The 22,306-nt window shown below is 49.7% G+C and overlaps 1 protein-coding gene across 31 annotated transcripts in view; it reads right to left on the minus strand.

Annotated features, from left to right (window-relative positions):
- The window catches only part of LOC110501039 (CUGBP Elav-like family member 2), a 227,764-nt gene that overhangs the window by 43,288 nt on the left and 162,170 nt on the right, over positions 1-22,306 (minus strand). For 22 of the 31 annotated variants that reach the window (XM_036957414.1, XM_036957410.1, XM_036957408.1 and 19 more), the window contains 4 exons: positions 16,410-16,458; positions 14,489-14,623; positions 9,479-9,508; positions 8,456-8,535 (listed from right to left, as the gene is read on the minus strand). In XM_036957414.1, coding sequence (XP_036813309.1) covers positions 8,456-8,535; positions 9,479-9,508; positions 14,489-14,623; positions 16,410-16,458 — 294 coding nt within the window. The remainder of the gene's footprint in view (positions 1-8,455; positions 8,536-9,478; positions 9,509-14,488; positions 14,624-16,409; positions 16,459-22,306) is intronic. The other 9 variants (XM_036957413.1, XM_036957435.1, XM_036957418.1 and 6 more) reach the window with 1 other exon arrangement.

Below are 22,306 nucleotides of genomic sequence, written 5' to 3' on the forward strand. Positions count from 1 at the left end.
CAGCGTAGTGGTAGGCCACACAAGGTCACACAGAATGAGACCGCAGCGTGCTGAAGCACGTAAGGCGTAAAAATAGTCTGTCCTGAGTTACAACACTCACTACAGAGTTCCAAACTGTCTCTGGAAGCAACATCAGCACAATAACTGTTCGCCTGGAACTTCATGAAATGGGTTTCCTTGGCAGAACAGATGCACACAAGCCTAAGATCACCACGCGCACTGCCAACCATTGGCTGGAGGGGTGTAAAGCTCACCGCCATTGGACTCTGGAGCAGTGGAAACACGTTCTCTGGAGTGATGAATCACGCTTCACCATCTGGCAGTTCGACAGACGAATCTGGGTTTGGCAGATACCAGGAGAACGCTACCTGCCCAAATGCATGGTGCCAACTGCCGAGTTTGGTAGAGGAATAATGGTCTGGGGATGTCTTTCATGGTTAGTTCCAGTGAAGGTGTCATGTACTGTCATGTTGTGTCTTGTCTCTGTCCTTTCCCTTCACCCTGTCTCCCTCTGCTGGTCGTTGTTAGGTTACCTTTTCTCCCCCTCTTTCCCCCAGCTGTGCCTTGTCTCCTCCTAACCACCTCGTCACCCCTTTTCCCACCTGTTCCCTTTTTTCCCTCTGATTAGTCCCCTATATCTCTCTCTGTTTTTGTTCCTGTCCTTGTCGGATTCTTGTTTGTTGTGTTTCATGCCTGAACCAGACTGTCGTCATGTTTGCTGTAACCTTGTCTTGTCCTGTCGGAATCTGCCGGTCCGTCTGAGCCTACCTATGTTTGGTAATTAAAGAAGCTCTGTCTAAGTTAATTCGCTTTTGGGTCCTCATTCACGCACCGTAACAGAAGAATCCGACCAAGAATGGACCCAGCGACTTCGGATCCTCTCCACTCAGCCGTCGGGATCCAGGGAGCGATGCTAGGCAGACACGAGCAGGAAGTGTCTGCTGCTCGACATGCCGTTGAGACCCTGGCCACCCAAGTCTCCAACCTCACAGAACAGGTTCACCATCTCCGCCTCGATCCACCGGCCACTTCCAGGGCTTTCGAATCTCCGGAGCCCAGAATCAATAACCCGCCGTGTTACTCTGGGGAGCCCACTGAATGCCGCTCGTTCCTCACCCAGTGTGATATTGTGTTTTCTCTCCAGCCCAACACTTACTCCAGGAGCACTGCTCGTGTCGCCTACGTCATATCTCTCCTTATTGGACGGGCTCGTGAGTGGGGCACGGCAATCTGGGAGGCAAGGGCTGAGTGTACTAACCAGTATCAGGACTTTAAGGAGGAGATGATACGGGTTTTTGATCGATCTGTTTTTGGGGAGGAGGCTTCCAGGGCCCTGTCTTCCCTATGTCAAGGCAATCGATCCATAACAGACTACTCTATTGAGTTTCGCACTCTTGCTGTCTCCAGTGGCTGGAACGAGCCGGCCTTGCTCGCTCGTCTTCTGGAGGGTCTCCGCGCAGAGGTAAAGGATGAGATTCTCTCCCGGGAGGTTCCTTCCAGCGTGGATTCCTTGATTGAACTCGCTATTCGCATTGAGCGACGGGTTGATCTTCGTCACCGAGCTCGTGGAAAGGAGCTCGCGCTCTCCGTCGCCCCCCTCTCCGCATCACTACCATCTTCCTCTGCCGGCTCGGGTGCTGAGCCCATGCAGCTGGGAGGTATCCGCATCTCGACTAAGGAGAGGGAACAGAGAATCACCAACCGCCTCTGTCTCTATTGCGGTTCCGCTGGTCATTTTGTCACTTCATGTCCAGTAAAAGGCCAGAGCTCGTCAGTAAGCGGAGGGCTACTGGTGAGCGCTACTACTCCTGTCTCTCCTTCAAGATCCTGCACTACCTTGTCGGTCCATCTACGCTGGACCGGTTCGTCAGCTTCCTGCAGTGCCTTAATAGACTCTGGGGCGGAGGGCTGTTTTATGGACGAGACCTGGGCTCGGGAACATGACATTCCTCTCAGACAGTTAAAGGAGCCCACGGCCTTGTTCGCCCTGGATGGTAGTCCTCTCCCCAGGATTCAGCGTGAGACGCTACCTTTAACCCTCACTGTTTCTGGTAATCATAGTGAAACCATTTCTTTTTTAATTTTTCGTTCACCTTTTACACCTGTTGTTTTGGGCCATCCCTGGCTAGTTTGTCATAATCCTTCCATTAATTGGTCTAGTAATTCTATCCTCTCCTGGAACGTCTCTTGTCATGTGAAATGTTTAATGTCTGCTATCCCTCCTGTTTCCTCTGTCTCTTCTTCACAGGAGGAGCCTGGTGATTTGACAGGGGTGCCGGAGGAATATCACGATCTGCGCACGGTGTTCAGTCGGTCCAGGGCCACCTCTCTTCCTCCACACCGGTCGTATGATTGTAGTATTGATCTCCTTCCGGGAACCACCCCCCCCCGGGGTAGACTATACTCTCTGTCGGCTCCCGAACGTAAGGCTCTCGAAGATTATTTGTCTGTAGCTCTTGACGCCGGTACCATAGTCCCCTCCTCCTCTCCCGCCGGAGCGGGGTTTTTTTTTTGTCAAGAAGAAGGACGGGTCTCTGCGCCCCTGCATAGATTATCGAGGGCTGAATGACATAACAGTGAAGAATCGTTATCCGCTTCCTCTTATGTCTTCAGCCTTCGAGATCCTGCAGGGAGCCAGGTTTTTCACTAAGTTGGACCTTCGTAACGCTTACCATCTCGTGCGCATCAGGGAGGGGGACGAGTGGAAGACGGCGTTTAACACTCCGTTAGGGCACTTTGAATACGGGGTTCTTCCTTTCGGCCTCGCTAACGCTCCAGCTGTCTTTCAGGCATTAGTCAATGATGTCCTGAGGGACATGCTGAACATCTTTGTTTTCGTTTACCTTGACGATATCCTGATTTTTTCACCGTCACTCCAGATTCATGTTCAGCACGTTCGACGTGTCCTCCAGCGCCTTTTAGAGAATTGTCTTTTTGTGAAGGCTGAGAAGTGCACTTTTCATGCCTCCTCCGTCACATTTCTCGGTTCTGTTATTTCCGCTGAAGGCATTAAGATGGATCCCGCTAAGGTCCAAGCTGTCATTGATTGGCCCGTCCCTAAGTCACGCGTCGAGCTGCAGCGCTTTCTCGGCTTCGCGAACTTCTATCGTCGTTTCATCCGTAATTTCGGTCAGGTGGCAGCTCCTCTCACAGCCCTTACTTCTGTCAAGACGTGCTTTGAGTGGTCCGTTTCCGCCCAGGGAGCTTTTGATCTCCTCAAGAATCGTTTTACATCCGCTCCTATCCTTGTTACACCTGACGTCTCTAGACAGTTCGTTGTCGAGGTTGACGCGTCAGAGGTGGGCGTGGGAGCCATTCTTTCTCAGCGCTCCCTCTCTGACGACAAGGTCCACCCATGCACGTATTTTTCTCATCGCCTGTCGCCGTCGGAACGTAACTATGATGTGGGTAACCGCGAACTGCTCGCCATCCGGTTAGCCCTAGGCGAATGGCGACAGTGGTTGGAGGGGGCGACCGTTCCTTTTGTCGTTTGGACTGACCATAGGAACCTTGAGTACATCCGTTCTGCCAAACGACTTAATGCGCGTCAGGCGCGTTGGGCGCTGTTTTTCGCTCGTTTCGAGTTCGTGATTTCTTATCGTCCGGGCTCTAAGAACACCAAGCCTGATGCTTTGTCTCGTCTCTTCAGTTCTTCAGTAGCCTCCACTGACCCCGAGGGGATTCTCCCTGAGGGGCGTGTTGTCGGGTTGACTGTCTGGGGAATTGAGAGGCAGGTAAAACAAGCGCTCACTCACACTCCGTCGCCGCGCGCTTGTCCTAGGAACCTTCTTTTCGTTCCCGTTCCTACTCGTCTGGCCGTTCTTCAGTGGGCTCACTCTGCCAAGTTAGCCGGCCACCCTGGCGTTCGGGGTACGCTTGCTTCCATTCGCCAGCGTTTTTGGTGGCCCACCCGGGAGCATGACACGCGTCGTTTCGTGGCTGCTTGTTCGGTCTGCGCGCAGACTAAGTCCGGTAACTCTCCTCCTGCCGGCCGTCTCAGGCCGCTTCCTATTCCCTCTCGACCGTGGTCTCACATCGCCTTAGATTTTGTCACCGGACTGCCTTCGTCAGCGGGGAAGACTGTTATTCTTACGGTTGTCGATAGGTTCTCTAAGGCGGCTCATTTCATTCCCCTTGCTAAGCTTCCTTCTGCTAAAGAGACGGCACAAATCATCATCGAGAATGTTTTCAGAATTCATGGCCTTCCGTCAGACGTCGTTTCGGACAGAGGTCCGCAATTCACGTCTCAATTTTGGAGGGAGTTTTGCCGTTTGATTGGGGCTTCCGTCAGTCTCTCTTCCGGCTTTCACCCCCAGTCTAACGGTCAAGCAGAACGGGCCAATCAGACTATTGGTCGCATCTTACGCAGTCTTTCTTTTCGTAACCCTGCGTCTTGGTCAGAACAGCTCCCCTGGGCAGAATACGCCCACAACTCGCTTCCTTCGTCTGCGACCGGGCTATCTCCTTTTCAGAGTAGCCTCGGGTACCAGCCTCCGCTGTTCTCATCTCAGTTCGCCGAGTCCAGCGTCCCCTCCGCTCAGGCTTTTGTCCAACGTTGCGAGCGCACCTGGAAGAGGGTCAGGTCTGCACTTTGCCGTTATAGGACGCAGACTGTGAGGGCTGCTAATAAGCGTAGAACTAAGAGTCCTAGATATTGTCGCGGTCAGAGAGTTTGGCTCTCCACTCAGAACCTTCCCCTTAAGACGGCTTCTCGCAAGTTGACCCCGCGGTTCATTGGTCCGTTCCGTATTTCTCGGGTCATTAATCCTGTCGCAGTTCGACTTCTTCTTCCGCGATACCTTCGCCGCGTCCACCCGGTCTTCCATGTCTCCTGCATCAAGCCCGTCCTTCGCGCCCCCGCTCGTCTCCCCCCCCCCCCCCCCCCCCATCCTTGTCGAGGGCGCACCCATCTACAGGGTCCGTAGAATTTTGGACATGCGTCCTCGGGGCCGTGGTCACCAGTACCTCGTAGATTGGGAGGGGTACGGTCCTGAGGAGAGGAGTTGGGTTCCCTCTCGGGACGTGCTGGACCGTGCGCTGATCGAGGATTTCCTCCGTTGCCGCCAGGTTTCCTCCTCGAGTGCGCCAGGAGGCGCTCGGTGAGTGGGGGGGTACTGTCATGTACTGTCATGTTGTGTCTTGTCTCTGTCCTTTCCCTTCACCCTGTCTCCCTCTGCTGGTCGTTGTTAGGTTACCTTTTCTCCCCCTCTTTCCCCCAGCTGTGCCTTGTCTCCTCCTAACCACCTCGTCACCCCTTTTCCCACCTGTTCCCTTTTTTCCCTCTGATTAGTCCCCTATATCTCTCTCTGTTTTTGTTCCTGTCCTTGTCGGATTCTTGTTTGTTGTGTTTCATGCCTGAACCAGACTGTCGTCATGTTTGCTGTAACCTTGTCTTGTCCTGTCGGAATCTGCCGGTCCGTCTGAGCCTACCTATGTTTGGTAATTAAAGAAGCTCTGTCTAAGTTAATTCGCTTTTGGGTCCTCATTCACGCACCGTAACAGAAGGGAAATCTTAAAGCTAAAGCATACAATGCCATTCTAGACGATGGTGTGCTTCCAACTTTGTGGCAACAGTTTGGGGGAGGCCCTTTCCTGTTTCAGCATGACAATGCCCCCGTGCACAAAGTGAGGTCCATACAGAAATGGTTTGTCGAGATTGGTGTGGAATAACGTGACTGGCCTGCACAGAGCTCTGACCTCAACCTCATCGAAGACCTTTGGGATGAATTGGAACGCCGACTGCGAGCCAGGCCTAATCGCCCAACATCAGTGCCCGACCTGACTAATGCTCTTGTGGCTGAATGGAAGCAAGTCCCTGCCGTTCCAACATCTAGTGAAAAGCTTTCCCAGAGGGTTGGAGGCTGTTATAGCAGCAAAGGTGGGAACAACTCCATATTAATGCCCATGAAATCAGAATGATACGTTCAGGTGTCCACATACTTTTGGTAATGTAGTGTATTTGAGAGACAATTGCTCATTGTGCAATATTATAATTTTTTTCAATAAACATTGGAGATTAACTATAGTTTACATATTGTCAACAGTCTAAGCCAACCGTCTGTTTTGCCCCATAGTTGCGCATGCGTCAGTTTTGTTACTGAACAACCAACCTGTCATAGGACTATGAGCTTGTTAGTTTTAATGGGCTGGTGGTAAATAGCAGACACAGAGACGGCTGTTTCTCTGCTTATACCTCCCTCACTGTGTCAATCTCTCCATCCCTCCATCCCATTAACTTGTCTTGTTTGTCCAGTCTCCAAGCATACACAGCTGTGTTTCCTCACTCACACTCCACTTGCTGTGTTGTGCGTAGCCTCGGTCTCTAGAAGTCCTACTATTAGCCAGGGCCGGCCCTAGCTTTTTGGGGGCCCTGAGCGAGATTTGGTTGTGAGAAACATTTACATTTTAAAGTATATTTTCAGCATGGGGAGTAGAGAAAATGTTGCAGTTTTATAACAAATGTCATGCGATTCTACACATTTTGCCATGGGGCAGAGAGCCCTTTCTTAGTCATTGTACAGCTCATTTCCTGCAATTCTAGCCATTTTACATGGGATGGAGAGAAGATGTGGCAGTTTTAAAGCAAATTTCCTGCACAAACAAATGTTTTAATTGCACCTTGTATATTCTACTACAGCCTGTATAGGCAGGATGAATATTATACACACAGCCACAAACCATCAGGCTTTACAGAGCACCGTGAGTAACACAAATACAACCACATTAGTCTGCCCTACTTCTCTCTACCGGGAACAGTCAACATCCGCCTCTGTCTCTCTCTGTCTCTCTCTCTCTGTGTCTCTCTCTCTCTCTCTCTCTCCCGGGTGTGTGTGTGTGTGCGCATGCGTGAACGTGTGTGTGTGCGTACATGGGTTTGTAAATGAATGTGCTCTCTCGTAAATGACCTGTCCTGTTCATATCCACTTTCATAATGCCCTGACATTTATAAAGTACGTGTATGTGTGTGTGTGTGTGTGTGTGTGTGTGTGTGTGTGTGTCCTGAATGCCAGAGTATAATGAGAATGGATACGACAGTGACAAGGCCATTAGTGAAAGGCAAAGTCACACAAAGACACATACAACTGCACACACACAGACACACACACACACACACACACACACACACACACACACACACACACACACACACACACACACACACACACACACACAGACACAGACACAGACACACACACAGACACACACACACACACACACACACACACACACACACACACACACACACACACACACACACAGACACACACACAGACACACACACAGACACACACACACACAGACACACACACACACACACAGACACACAGGCTCACAATCTAAAACAGTGGGGGACGATAGAGCCAAGACAATAACCAAACTCTATTTACCAATCCTCATTCGGACCCAAAGTAATTACTTTTAAATTGCAAACTGGGGACATTACAAAAAACGGTGCAGCAATTTGGGTCCTGAGCTAGTCAGCAGCATGTTTTACACATGGAAATGAAGCTTTTTCCCCATTGTCATTGTCCACTGCAATCTCTGCCTCCTGTTTAGGGCTTTATGTCTGTGTGAAAAAGCAGAGGATATTGGGAAAGTTAACTGGGCCATGGTACAGAAGGTTATGATGGTATAAATAGGGAACACTGATTAAGAGCAACATGGGGGGTAAACACACAAACTGCAACACAAAGTCACACACACACACACACACACACACACACACACACACACACACACACACACACACAGACACATCTGACCTTGGCCCTGTAATTCTCCTGCAATCACATCCCTGTCATCTCCTACTGTCAAAAACCCTACAAACTGACAAGGACACCACAACCCACACAGACACACTCCCAATGGAGAGGTCATAGGGTCACTGATGGGGGTCCTGTCTAAATGTGGGCGTCTATAATGCTGCCTGTCTCATCTCTTCTCTTCCTGAGGAGTGTGACATCCTTAACAGAGCCAGTCAGGCTGATCAGTGTGATCTGGGGTCCTTGCTTATGTTACCTTGTCTGTTTTGACACTTTTTTCCCAAAATCCTTTATGTTATTTCTTTTTCTGGGAAGAATGACTGCTGTGACTGAGAGAGTTTTGAAAGTGACTTTTCTTCTTTGTCCTACTTTGACATATTTGGCCAAAGGATGACGAGCATGTGACAGCATCAGACAGATTCTATCACACAGAGATGGAGAGAGAGAGATGGAGAGAGATAGAGAGAGAGCGAAAGAGAGATGGAGAGAGAGAGCGAAAGAGAGATGGAGAGAGAGATTGAGCGAGTGATAGAGAGCAATATAGAGAGAGACGGAGAGAGAGATTGAGAGAGTGATAGAGAGCTATAGAAAGAGAGAGATGACGAGAGACGAGCAGAGAGAGAAAGATGGAGAGAGAGAGCTGAAGAGAGATGAAGAGAGGAAATTGAAGAGAAAGGGCGAGGGTACAGTACCTCCATAGTCTGAGACTGGTGCATGGCTTTGATTGCATTCTGTGCCATAGCCCTGGTAGAAAAGGTGACAAACGCACATCCTGTAGGGACGGAGGGAGGGAGGGAGGGGAGGGATGGAGAGATGGTGGGAGGGAGGGAGGCCGGGAGGAGGGAGGGGACAATGGGATAGAGGGAGAGGAGAAGGAACGGGAGGAGGAAGAGGAGGAGACAAGAAAAACAAAACAAGACAAAAGGGTTGGACAGGTCGTTGTTATAAACCCAAAACAGAGATTGTACAGAGAACTAAACAAGCAGACAACAGTGTTTTCAGGTTGCTAAGGAACAACAGCCAAAGAGCACAGCTAGCGCCATGACGACCACACCCAACCCCATCCAAAATAGGCCAGCTCCAATCAGAATCAATCAGAGTTTTGATTGGCAGGTTGTCATGGGGATGGCTGTTGATGACTTGAGCATTGAGATGAGGTGGGGTGGTTGAAGCTCCCTCCCTCCCTCTTCATCTTCCCCAGCCTCTTTCTTTCTCTCTCTGCCCATCTCTCTCTCGCTCCTACACAGAAATAACTGGTTGTACTAGTATCCTCCCACTCTTCATCTTCCCCAGTCACTCTTCCTCCCACTCTTCTAGAGAATGTAAATCTGTCCAATTTGCATTAAAACGATTTGAACTCATTAGGCCTGCATTGTGTGTCTGATTGGGTGCCCTCTCTCTTTCTCTCTCTCTCTCCCCCCTCCCCTTGCGGTCCTATTCTGGGACATGAACAAACAAGAGAGAGAGGGGAGGGAGGCGGGGGGTGGGACGACTGTGACAAACCGTCTCTAGGGTTCTATGAAGAATGCGTTCTGAAAAGACATCACAGAAAATCACACAAATTGAGCAAATCTTGGGGGAGGGAGGGAGAGTGCGTGTGGCGGGCAGAATGGTGCACATTCTTTGGGAACTCTTAACTATTTGGCGGTTTGGAGTTTGATTTGTGGGATCGTAATTGTTGGGTAAGAGTCTAGTATTAAATTAAATGGTATTACCCTTAACGTTGGCTTCCCGCTGGCTGAGGCCTGTTGGTTGGGGAGTGATCAGAGAGAGGCAGTGTCAATATACTGGAGGAGAGCTTCAACACCCCCACCCCCCAAGCTAACACGCTAACACGCTAACACACACTGAGCCATGCTAGCAGTAGTAGCACAGCCATCCCCAGACCCACTCCACACACACTTTGTAGCTAGCTGACTGCACAGGATACAGTTAGCTAGCTAGCAGACAGGTCATCTAGTCAGAACTGTGTGCATGGGGTGGGGGTGGACGGATGGAAAGAGAGACAGAAAGAGAGAGAGTACGAGTGAGTGAATGGGTGAGGGTGTGTGTGTGTGTGTGTGTGTGTGTGATGGAGGGGAGGAAGACGAGTGAGAAAGGGAATGAAGGAGAGAACAGATGAGTGTCTGTGATTCCTCCTCTACCTTTATGATTGTCTCGTCCTCTGTGACAGAACAGGGTTGAGGGTTAGGGATAGTCTAGACTATTCATTATGGGCCTGCCTAACAGCACCCATAAAACCTAACCAGGTCTGTGCTGTAGCAAGATGTGGCAGATGAAGTTGCCTTGGGATTAAAGTGTGAGAAGACTGTCCAGGGTCTTGCTGATCTGGCATCAGTTGAGAAAGGCCACGGTCGGTCATCTTTGAGCAAGTTTCAGAAACTAATGTGGGGTAATTCTAGACGGGCCAACATCTTAAAAATAGCTTGAAAAACCTCTTAGAGTCCATGACCCAGTTGTTATGCTACAGAGAGAGTCCACCGGTTAAGGTGACCTGCTAGACTGGGTCTTTTTAATCTACTCTCAGTCTTTCACCAACTCTCATTAAAAGGCCAGGCAGTTCCTGTGAACTCGCCATTGAAATACTGTTTACTGGCCGTTATACCACAGAACCAATGAGGCATTTAGAAGACAGGCAATCTATCGCTTTCCTCCACCAAAATGCGTTTGTTAGTTCCTGAGCCCTTTCTGAGCCCTTTCTGAGCCCTTTCTGAGCCCTGTTGACCTGAACCATAGCTGTATTAAGGTCCGTGCTGAAAATGACCTGATAAAAGCTTCTCTTTTCCATTCCAGTATGTTTTTCACCATCCAGCGAAGAAGATGGGAATTAGCCGCCTAGCCGACGCTATAAATATCTAGCGGGCCGCATCCTGTCGTCATGCAGCGGGCTCCGATAGGAGAGGAGAAAGAGAACAGTCCTTTCATGAATGTAGGGTAGCTCCCCAGGCCCAGCCGTGGATCCACCAGTGGTGTGATCCATATTTTATTAATAGTGGGTGGCGGAACAGAACAGGCTTCTGATTGATACTGTGGTTTAATAGCAGCTCCGTGTTCGCGCAGAGCCAGGTGGGACAGGCAGACCCACTTGAAGGCCTATTTATCTGCAGCCTCACTCTGATTCATGTATTTACTGCTCTGGACCAGGCTGGACTAAGACTGCTCTGACAGGCCTGTTAGGAAGCCTGGGGTTTGTGGAGGTTATGTGCAGTAAAGGGGGACAGACTGAGGTTCTAATATTCATGAGGACAACAGACATGTGATTGGGGGAGTGAGGAAGAGATGTAAAATAGGATGATCATGTGTAATAGAATTCTGGGATAGTGCAGAACAGAGAGAGAGAGAGAGAGAGAGAGAGAGAGAGAGAGAGAGAGAGAGATGAAGAGGATGATGGGATAGTGAAGGGGGATGAAGGGACAGGAGGACTGAGAGAGGAGGATGAAGGGACAGTGGAGGACAGAGAGAGGAGGATGAAGGGACAGTGGAGGACAGAGAGAGGAGGATGAAGGCACAGGAGGACAGAGAGGAGGATGAAAGGAGAGGAGGACTGAGAGAGAGGAGGATGAAGAGACAGGAGGACTGAGAGAGATGAGGATGAAGGGACTCCTGACCCCTCCTGTCTCAGCCTCCAGTATTTATGCTGCAGTAGTTTATGTGTCGGGGGGCTAGGGTCAGTTTGTTATATCTGGAGTACTTCCCCTGTCCTATTCGGTGTCCTGTGTGAATCTAAGTGTGCGTTCTCTAATTCTCTCCTTCTCTCTTTCTCTCTCTCGGAGGACCTGAGCCCTAGGACCATGCCCCAGGACTACCTGACATGATGACTCCTTGCTGTCCCCAGTCCACCTGGCTGTGCTGCTGCTCCAGTTTCAACTGTTCTGCCTTATTATTATTCGACCATGCTGATCATTTATGAACATTTGAACATCTTGGCCATGTTCTGTTATAATCTCCACCCGGCACAGCCAGAAGAGGACTGGCCATCCCACATATGCTCTCTCTAATTCTCTCTTTCTTTCTCTCTCTCGGAGGACCTGAGCCCTAGGACCATGCCCCAGGAATACCTGACATGATGACTCCTTGCTGTCCCCAGTCCACCTGACTGTGCTGCTGCTCCAGTTTCAACTATTCTGCCTTATTATTATTCGACCATGCTGGTCATTTATGAACATTTGAACATCTTGACCATGTTTTGTTATAATCTCCACCCGGCACAGCCAGAAGAGGACTGGCCACCCCACATAGCCTGGTTCCTCTCTAGGTTTCTTCCTAGGTTTTGGCCTTTCTAGGGAGTTTTTCCTAGCCACCGTGCTTCTTCACCTGCATTGCTTGCTGTTTGGGGTTTTAGGCTGGGTTTCTGTACAGCACTTTGAGATATCAGCTGATGTACGAAGGGCTATATAAAATAAATTTGATTGATTGATTGATTGACAGTGGAGGACAGAGAGAGAGGTGGATGAAGGTACAGGAGAACTGAGAGAGGAGGATGAAAGGAGAGGAGGACTGAGAGAGGGGAGGATGAAGGCACAGGAGGACAGAGAGAGAGAGGAGGATGAAGGGACAGTGGAGGACAGAGAGAGAGGAGGATGAAGGGACAGGAGGACAGAGAGAGAGGAGGATGAAGGGACAGTGGAGGACAGAGAGAGGAGGATGAAGGGACAGGAGGACAGAGAGAGAGGAGGATGAAGGGACAGTGGAGGACAGAGAGAGAGTAGGATGAAGGGACAGTGGAGGACAGAGAGAGAGGAGGATGAAGGGACAGTGGAGGACTGAGAGAGGAGGATGAAGGGACAGGAGGACTGAGAGAGAGGAGGATGAAGGGACAGTGGAGGACTGAGAGAGGAGGATGAAGGGACAGTGGAGGACAGAGAGAGGAGGATGAAGGGACAGTGGAGGACTGAGAGAGGAGGATGAAGGGACAGGAGGACTGAGAGAGAGGAGGATGAAGGGACAGTGGAGGACTGAGTGTGTGTGACAGTAGAGTATTAGAGACGGCTAGTGGCTAGAGGCACCTTGAGGAGAGAAGAAGAAGAGACCTTCAGATTATGAGAGACGGTCAACAGTAACAGTAAGAACAACAGTAACATCCACAGAAAAACACACAACAACTGACACATCCACATAAACCTGTGTGACAATGACAGTGACAGCCTCGTGTGATGCCGGGCAGGACAGACAGTTTGGTTTGGCAGACCCCGGCCCATCTCCTCAGCACATAGAGACCACAGAGGGAGGGGGAGAGGAGGCAGGGGATTGGAGGGGGTGAGGGGGTGAGGAGGCAGGGGGATTGGAGGGGGTGAGGGGGGAGAGGAGGCAGGAGGATTGGAGGGGGAGACAGGATGCAGGAGGATTGGAGGGGGTGAGGGGGGACAGGAGGCAGTAGGATTGGAGGGGGTGAGGGGGGAGTGGAGGCAGGGGGATTGGAGGGGGTGAGGGGGGAGAGGAGGCAGGGGGATTGGAGGGGGTGAGGGGGGAGAGGAGGCAGGAGGATTGGAGGGGGTGAGGGAGAGGAGGCAGGAGGATTGGAGGGGGTGAGGGGGAGAGGAGGCAGAAGGATTGGAGGGGGTGAGGGGGGAGAGAAGGCAGGAAGATTGGAGGGGGTGAGGGGGAGAAGAGGCAGGAGGATTGGAGGGGGTGAGGGGGGAGAGGAGGCAGGAGGATTGGAGGGTGTGAGGGGGGAGAGGAGGCAGGAGGATTGGAGGGGGTGAGGGGGAAAGGGAGGCAGGGGGATTGGAGGGGGTGAGGGGGGAGAGGAGGCAGGAGGATTGGAGGGGGTGAGGGGGGAGAGGAGGCAGGAGGATTGGAGGGGGTGAGGGGGAAAGGGAGGCAGGGGGATTGGAGGGGGTGAGGGGGGAGAGGAGGCAGGAGGATTGGAGGGGGTTGGGGGGCAGAAGAGGCAGGGGGATTGGAGGGGGTGGGAGTGGGAGGTGAGAAAGGGGGATTGGAGGGGGTGAGGGGGGATGTGAGGCAGGGTGATTGAAGGGGGTGAGGGGGAAAGGGAGGCAGGGGGACTGAAGGTGGTGAGGGGGAAAGGGTAGCAGGGGGATTGAAGGGGGTGAGGGGGAAAGGGAGGCAGGGGGATTGAAGGGGGAAGGGAGGCAGGGGAGGAGATTGACTAAGGGGGACACTGCACTGCTGATTGCAGAGTAGCTCTATGGTTGGCCAATAGCGAGGGAGAACATGTTTTCTCCTTCTGCTTAGAGGTGAACTGTAAGGGGAGGGATAAGGGGCTCAGAACTGTCAGGGGAGGGATAAGGGGCTCAGAACTGTCAGGGGAGGGATAAGGGGCTCAGAACTGTCAGGGGAGGGATAAGGGGCTCAGAACTGTAAGGGGAGGGATAAGGGGCTCAGAACTGTCAGGGGAGGGATAAGGGGCTCAGAACTGTAAGGGGAGGGATAAGGGGCTCAGAACTGTCAGGGGAGGGATAAGGGGCTCAGAACTGTCAGGGGAGGCATAAGGGGCTCAGAACTGTCAGGGGAGGGATAAGGGGCTCAGAACTGTCAGGGGAGGGATAAGGGGCTCAGAACTGTCAGGGGAGGGATAAGGGGCTCAGAACTGTCAGGGGAGGGATAAGGGGCTCAGAACTGTCAGGGGAGGGATAAGGGGCTCAGAACTGAATAGAGGGTGGATTTAAAGAAGTGGAAGGGGTGAAAGGGATGGAGGGTAAGGGAGGATGGGGTCAGGGGGTTGGGGTGAGTGTGTATATGGATGGAGCTCAAGAAACACACACCTCTGCTGAGTCCGTCGGGCCCTCGCAGGATCCGGCACTCCTCGATCTGTCCGAACGCAGAGAACATGACTCGGATGTCGTTCTCATTGCACTTCTTCGACACCATGCCGATGAACAGCTTCCTGTCCTCCACCGCTGCAGGGGAAGAGAGGCAGACGTTCAAATGGGGGAGAAACAGACAAAAGGAGAGGAAAGAGAGAGACCGAGAAAGTCTCCCCATTTCATCTGCAGACTGTGATCAATGTCTCATTACCAGTCTCTGTGTGACTCTCTCTCTCCCTCTATTCATTTCTCTCTCTCTATCTCCTCCTCTCCCATCTCTCCGGGTTTCTTTTTGTCTGCCTGCCCCCCCCTCCTCCTGTTTAATCCCTTTCTCTCTGACCCAATCGCTCCATTTATCTTGCAATACCTCGGCCTGTGTAACAGTGTGTGTCTGTGTGTGTGTGTGTGTGTGTGTGCGCGTGTGTGTGTGTGTGCGAGACAGAGACTCTTACTGTTTCTTGTCTCTGTGTGTGTCTGACCGTGGGAAAGAGACAAGAGAGAGAAAGTGTGTGTACGTGTTGCTCACCATTCAGAGTAATGCTGATCCTATTCATTTTTAATGAGGAAACTGTCAGCGCTTACCGGGAGGCGAAAGAGATAAGCGGTCTGTTGCACTCTGGGAAATCAATAGAGCACTTGTTTATTTTGCTGTTTGAATTGTTTGTGCGCTTAAAAAAACAACACTGGGACACGCAGGGAAGATAAGTGTTGTTTCAAAGGCTTCCAACTCGGCTGTGTACGTTCGCTCACTATCAGCACTGTAATGAATTAACAGAGAAGAGGATATGGAGAAACCGCAGAGACATCCTTAACGGTGACTAAACATCTGTTAGCCGACCCGAGTCCGAGTTAGTGACCTATCGGGAAGCAGAGAAACAGCGTTTTACTGATTCCAGATCAGATTTGAAGAAAGAAAGCGGAAAGTGAAGACGGGCTATCGATACAGCAGTGCGGCGAAGGCAAACACACGCACGCGCACACACACGCCTCTTGGTTGACTAAAGCAACAAACCGCTTAACGACAATTCGTCATGGTTACAGCAACTCCAATAAAGGTCTATGGAACGTACTATCATTAGAAAGACGAATACATTTCATATGGCCGTACTTTACTATCTCCCATTACGGTGGATGATGACTGCAGCCACAGCCGGCTGGAGCTTTACTCAGCTCTCATCATCGTTACCGAGACGGATATATCTTACCAAGTCCTATTTCATAACCTCACAGAAGACGTCTGGAGCGGGAAAGCATTATTAAGGTCTCATCATTACTTATATGGATGGAGCTATAGGTTTCGAGTGCATTGTATTTCCTTAGTGGGTCGGGTCTAGAAGATGTGGCTACGAGCGTCTTTATTAAGCTTTAAGTGATGCCTGTGTGCTGTCAGTGGCTTTATGACACTCCTCTGTCTCTCTGGGTGGAGCTCAGCCAGTACGGTTCCGTCTGTCCCAATATTATCACCCTCGATCCTTCTATACTTTCAGTGGTCCAGTGGATGAGGAAAAGAGGCTATTCATTAGTATTGGGACGTGGCCCGTCTGGCTTCTCTCAGATGCAGAAAAGCGTTATGGCTGGATAAATGGGGTTATAACCGCATGTGTAATAGAGCCAATCGTCTGTGTGTATGTGTGTCTTGTGTTTGTGTTTGTGTGTGTGAGTGTGAGAGAGAGACGCAGGGAGAAAGGCTGGTTCACTGTGGGGCCAAAACAGTTAAACTCTCCCTGACCCCCTCCCAGAACACTTTAATAATTCATACATCTTTCTCTCTCTGAAACAGGATCACTGAGCCACAGACACAGACACAGACACAGACACACACACACACACACACACACACACACACGTAATACTCAGCCCAGTGTGTGTGATCACTCACCGTTTGATTTCTCACTGTCTGCAGGCTTCATCTGAATGGGATGGTGCATCTGGAAAAGACAGGACAAACACACCTTTACAATACTATACCGACACACACACACACACACACACACACACACACACACACACACACACACACACACACACACACACACACACACCTAGTGAGGACTACACACACTCAGAGATCACACACACTACACACACACCTAGTGAGGACTACACACACTCAGAGATCACACACACTACACACAGACACACACAACAGTCACAACACACACACACACACTGCCTGGTTACAGCACACCGGCACACTACAAACTGGCCACTGAAAGTCACAACAGACCGTCCAGGTGTGTCCCTCATACCCTTGTTGCAGGTTTAGAGAGGTTGAATGGAGCTGATTGATTGACGTGAGAACATGCATGCCTGGGGCAGCAGGATAGCCTAGTGGTTAGAGCGTTGGGCTAGTAACCGGAAGGTTACAAGTTCAAAACCCCGAGCTGACAAGGTACAAATCTGTCGTTCTGCCCCTGAACAGGCAAGTAACCCACTGTTCCTAGGCCGTCATTGAAAATAAGAATTTGTTCTTAACTGACTTGCCTAGTTAAAAAACACTTCACAGACAAGATGGCTGCCACACCTCTCTCAATCTCAAATCAAGAGGCTTTATTGGCATGGGAAACATACATTTACATTGCCAAAGCAAGTGAAAAACATCCAGAAAACATTACACTCACAAAAGAATAAAGACATTTCAAATGTCATATTATGTCTATATACAATCTCTCTGTCTGTCTCTCCCTCCTTTATGAGAGATGATGTGCCTGTTTGATCTGCAGAGAGACCAGTGACAGTAATTATCTAAATCTAGCCCAGTATCAATCACACTGACTCTGGCTCTGCCCACCTCACACACACACACACACACACACACAGCAGAAATCCATCTTCTCGGCTCTCACCAGCTGTGGTGTGTGTGTGTGTGTATTTATCTGTACCCTGTCTTACCCATAATGCCCCTGGCTAAGCCTGAACAGTCACCGTGTGGCAGGGCGCTTTGATCCTCTAGCTGTTTCTATCTGTCTGTCTCTCTCTATCGGTCTCTCTCTCCATCTGTCTGTCTCTGTCTGTCTCTCTCTATCGGTCTCTCTCTCCATCTGTCTCTATCTGTCTGTCTCTCTCTATCGGTCTCTCTCTCCATCTGTCTGTCTCTGTCTGTCTCTCTCTATCGGTCTCTCTCTCCATCTGTCTCTATCTATCTGTCTGTCTCTCTCTATCTGTCTCTCTCTCCATCTGTCTCTATCGGTCTCTCTCTCCATCTGTCTCTATCTGTCTGTCTCTCTCTATCGGTCTCTCTCTCCATCTGTCTCTATCTGTCTGTCTCTCTCTATCGGTCTCTCTCTCCATCTGTCTGTCTCTGTCTGTCTCTCTCCCCCGTCTCGATATGTCCGTTTCTCTCTGTCTCTCACTCTTTCGTTCTTTTTACAATATGTTTATACATTGACCACTTCCTTTCCACAACACTCCTACATCCACCACCCAGTAGTGTCAATTCAACTGACTTTACTACCTGGACCCATAGTGCCCATTTTGGTTTATAGCCCCCTGAGTGAGTGAGTGAGGATTTTGAATGGGACTGAATAATGTTGGTCCCCATAAGGTTAGTTGTACAAGACTGTGTGTGTGTGGAGCAACGAACCGCCCTTGCTGTCTCTGCCTGGCCGGTTCCCCTCTTTCCACTGGGATTCTATGCCTCTAACCCTATTACAGGGGCTGAGTCACTGGCTTACTGGTGCTCTTCCATGCCATCCCTAGGAGGGGTGGTTAACTTGAGTGGGTTGAGTCACTGACGTGGTCTTCCTGTCTGGGTTGGCACCCCCCTTGGGTTGTGCCGTGGCGGAGATCTTTGTGGGCTATACTCGGCCTTGTCTCAGGATGGTAAGTTAGTGGTTGAAGATATCCCTCTAGTGGTGTGGGGGCTGTGCTTTGGCAAAGTGGGTGGGGTTATATCCTGCCTGTTTGGCCCTGTCTGGGGGTATCGTCGGATGGGGCCACAGTGTCTCCTGACCCCTCCTGTCTCAGCCTCCAGTATTTATGCTGCAGTAGTTTGTGTCGGGGGGCTAGGTTCAGTCTGTTATATCTGGAGTATTTCTCCTGTCTTATCCAGTGTCCTGTGTGAATTTAAATATGCTCTCTCTAATTCTCTCTCGGAGGAGGAGGACCTGAGCCCTAGGACCATGCCTCAGGACTACCTGGCCCGATGACTCCTTGCTGTCCCCAGTCCACCTGGCCATGCTGCTGCTTCAGTTTCAACTGTTCTGCCTGCGGCTATGGAACCCTGACCTGTTCACCGGACGTGCTACCTGTCCCAGACCTGCTGTTTTCAACTCTCTAGAGACAGCAGGAGCGGTACAGATACTCTGAATGATCGGATATGAAAAGCCAACTGACATTTACTCCTGAGGTGCTGACCTGTTGCACCCTCGACAACCACTGTGATTATTATTATTTGACCATGCTGGTCATCTATGAACATTTGAACATCTTGGCCATGTTGTTATAATCTCCACCCGGCACAGCCAGAAGAGGACTGGCCGACCCTCATAGCCTGGTTCCTCTCTAGGTTTCTTCCTAGGTTCTGGCCTTTCTAGGGAGTTTTTCCTAGCCACCGTGCTTCTACACCTGCATTGCTTGCTGTTTGGGGTTTTAGGCTGGGTTTCTGTACAGCACTTTGAGATATCAGCTGATGTAAGAAGGGCTTTATAAATAAATGTGATTTGATTTGTGAGTGTGAGAGAGTCCAGTGGATCATATGTTGGAGGGCTACAGTACAGAAATAACTGCATCCTCAGGCTACAGTACAGAAATAACTGCATCCTCAGGCTACAGTACAGAAATAACTGCATCCTCAGGCTACAGTACAGAAATAACTGCATCCTCAGGCTACAGTACAGAAATAACTGCATCCTCAGGCTACAGGCACTGGCTAGCGGCTATCCCTGCCTCTGCCTCTCACTCTCTCAGAAAGTTCTGTCTAGATGCCATCCTTCTTCTCCCAGATCTGTCTACCCAGAAGGCCATGCAGGCTTCAGACCCGAGGTGTGATGCGTTCATGCAGCTCCACCACTACCCCACAATTCCACACGGCTGATTCTTCACTGAGAGCCCTGGAGCTACCTGCTGCGGTCACTCGTCATCCAATCACCATGACACCCCAAGCACTTGTTTCCCCCTTTCTCAGTAACCAAACATCTAATGCTGTGTCATTGAGAATGTGGCCTACACTGGTGACATTTCCCTCTGGTATGGTAGTTGGTAATTAGATTATTGACTGTGACCCTAGTCCACTTGGAAACATCTCCTCTTTCCCCTCTTCCTGATTTCCAGTTGGCTAGTCGGGGCATGCCATGCAGGGCCCGTTCTGGAGGCGACGTCAAGGTGTCTATCCGTCAGAGTAGCTGATGACATGGAGGTAACATTACAGTGCCTTGCGAAAGTATTCGGCCCCCTTGAACTTTGCGACCTTTTACCACATTTCAGGCTTCAAACATAAAGATATAAAACTGCATTTTTTTGTGAAGAATCAACAACAAGTGGGACACAATCATGAAGTGGAACGACATTTATTGGATATTTCAAACTTTTTTAACAAATCAAAAACTGAAAAATTGGGCGTGCAAAATTATTCAGCCCCCTTAAGTTAATATTTTGTAGCACCACCTTTTGCTGCGATTACAGCTGTAAGTCGCTTGGGGTATGTCTCTATCAGTTTTGCACATCGAGAGACTGACATTTTTTCCCATTCCTCCTTGCAAAACAGCTCGAGCTCAGTGAGGTTGGATGGAGAGCATTTGTGAACAGCAGTTTTCAGTTCTTTCCACAGATTCTCGATTGGATTCAGGTCTGGACTTTGACTTGGCCATTCTAACACCTGGATATGTTTATTTTTGAACCATTCCATTGTAGATTTTGCTTTATGTTTTGGATCATTGTCTTGTTGGAAGACAAATCTCTGTCCCAGTCTCAGGTCTTTTGCAGACTCCATCAGGTTTTCTTCCAGAATGGTCCTGTATTTGGCTCCATCCATCTTCCCATCAATTTTAACCATCTTCCCTGTCCCTGCTGAAGAAAAGCAGGCCCAAACCATGATGCTGCCACCACCATGTTTGACAGTGGGGATGGTGTGTTCAGCTGTGTTGCTTTTACGCCAAACATAACGTTTTGCATTGTTGCCAAAAAGTTCCATTTTGGTTTCATCTGACCAGAGCACCTTCTTCCACATGTTTGGTGTGTCTCCCAGGTGGCTTGTGGCAAACTTTAAACGACACTTTTTATGGATATCTTTAAGAAATGGCTTTCTTCTTGCCACTCTTCCATAAAGGCCAGATTTGTGCAATATACGACTGATTGTTGTCCTATGGACAGAGTCTCCCACCTCAGCTGTAGATCTCTGCAGTTCATCCAGAGTGATCATGGGCCTCTTGGCTGCATCTCTGATCAGTCTTCTCCTTGTATGAGCTGAAAGTTTAGATGGACGGCCAGGTCTTGGTAGATTTGCAGTGGTCTGATACTCCTTCCATTTCAATATTATTGCTTGCACAGTGCTTCTTGGGATGTTTAAAGCTTGGGAAATCTTTTTGTATCCAAATCCGGCTTTAAACTTCTTCACAACAGTATCTCGGACCTGCCTGGTGTGTTCCTTGTTCTTCATGATGCTCTCTGCGCTTTTAACGGACCTCTGAGACTATCACAGTGCAGGTGCATTTATACGGAGACTTGATTACACACAGGTGGATTGTATTTATCATCATTAGTCATTTAGGTCAACATTGGATCATTCAGAGATCCTCACTGAACTTCTGGAGAGAGTTTGCTGCACTGAAAGTAAAGGGGCTGAATAATTTTTTCAGTTTTTGATTTGTTAAAAAAGTTTGAAATATCCAATAAATGTCGTTCCACTTCATGATTGTGTCCCACTTGTTGTTGATTCTTCACAAAAAAATGCAGTTTTATATCTTTATGTTTGAAGCCTGAAATGTGGCAAAAGGTCGCAAAGTTCAAGGGGGCCGAATACTTTCGCAAGGCACTGTACCTCTCCAGCAGGGTATTATCCCCTTAACACTACTATATTGTTTCCTACCCAACCAACGCTATGCAACACTACTGTGTTCTAGTACAATTGCCATCTAAACATTTCCTTCCAGGACACAACGTGCCAGAAACCTAATACCCCTCAGCATTTAATGTTCACCCTCTCACCTACAGCATGTACCCCATTCCTCAAACCCCTCTGACCCCTCGGCTCGCGAGGAATGACCCCGGGCTTTAAAGGTCAGAGTTCAACTTGTCCGGCTGCCACAAAGTGTGTGTGTCTAAAGTGTGTGTGTGTAGAGAAACCCCCACTGAGTCCTGCATGCTGCCAGCAGCAGTGTAGCCTTTGCCAGCAGTCAGCACCTCAATAACACGTTCACCTGACTTGTGTGTGAGCCAATAGAAAAGCTCTCAGCTACTGTACTTGCACTGAACACCCTGGTATCATACACACCAAGTTTCCTCAGCAACACACACACACACTTAACTGTACATATCTCATAGTAGCAACACTACACATTGTAGCCACTCTTCCGTCTAGTTTCTACCTATCCCTTTCTCTCTCTCTTTTTATTTCCCTCTTTCCCTCAGTCTACATATCCCCTCTCCTCTGTGGGGTTGAGGTAGAGGCAGTGACACAGACAGATGGCCCTCATAGTGGGGAGTCAATAACTGTGGTCAACACACACACACACACACAGACTCTTTCAACATGATTTTTACAGACATAAATACATTCTGTGCCCATCTGCATTCCGGCCATTTCCATTCCCTACACACTCACGACAGCATTAAATACAA

The sequence above is a fragment of the Oncorhynchus mykiss genome, chromosome 21, assembly GCF_013265735.2.
Source record: "Oncorhynchus mykiss isolate Arlee chromosome 21, USDA_OmykA_1.1, whole genome shotgun sequence".
In the NCBI taxonomy this organism is placed as follows: Eukaryota; Metazoa; Chordata; class Actinopteri; order Salmoniformes; family Salmonidae; genus Oncorhynchus; species Oncorhynchus mykiss.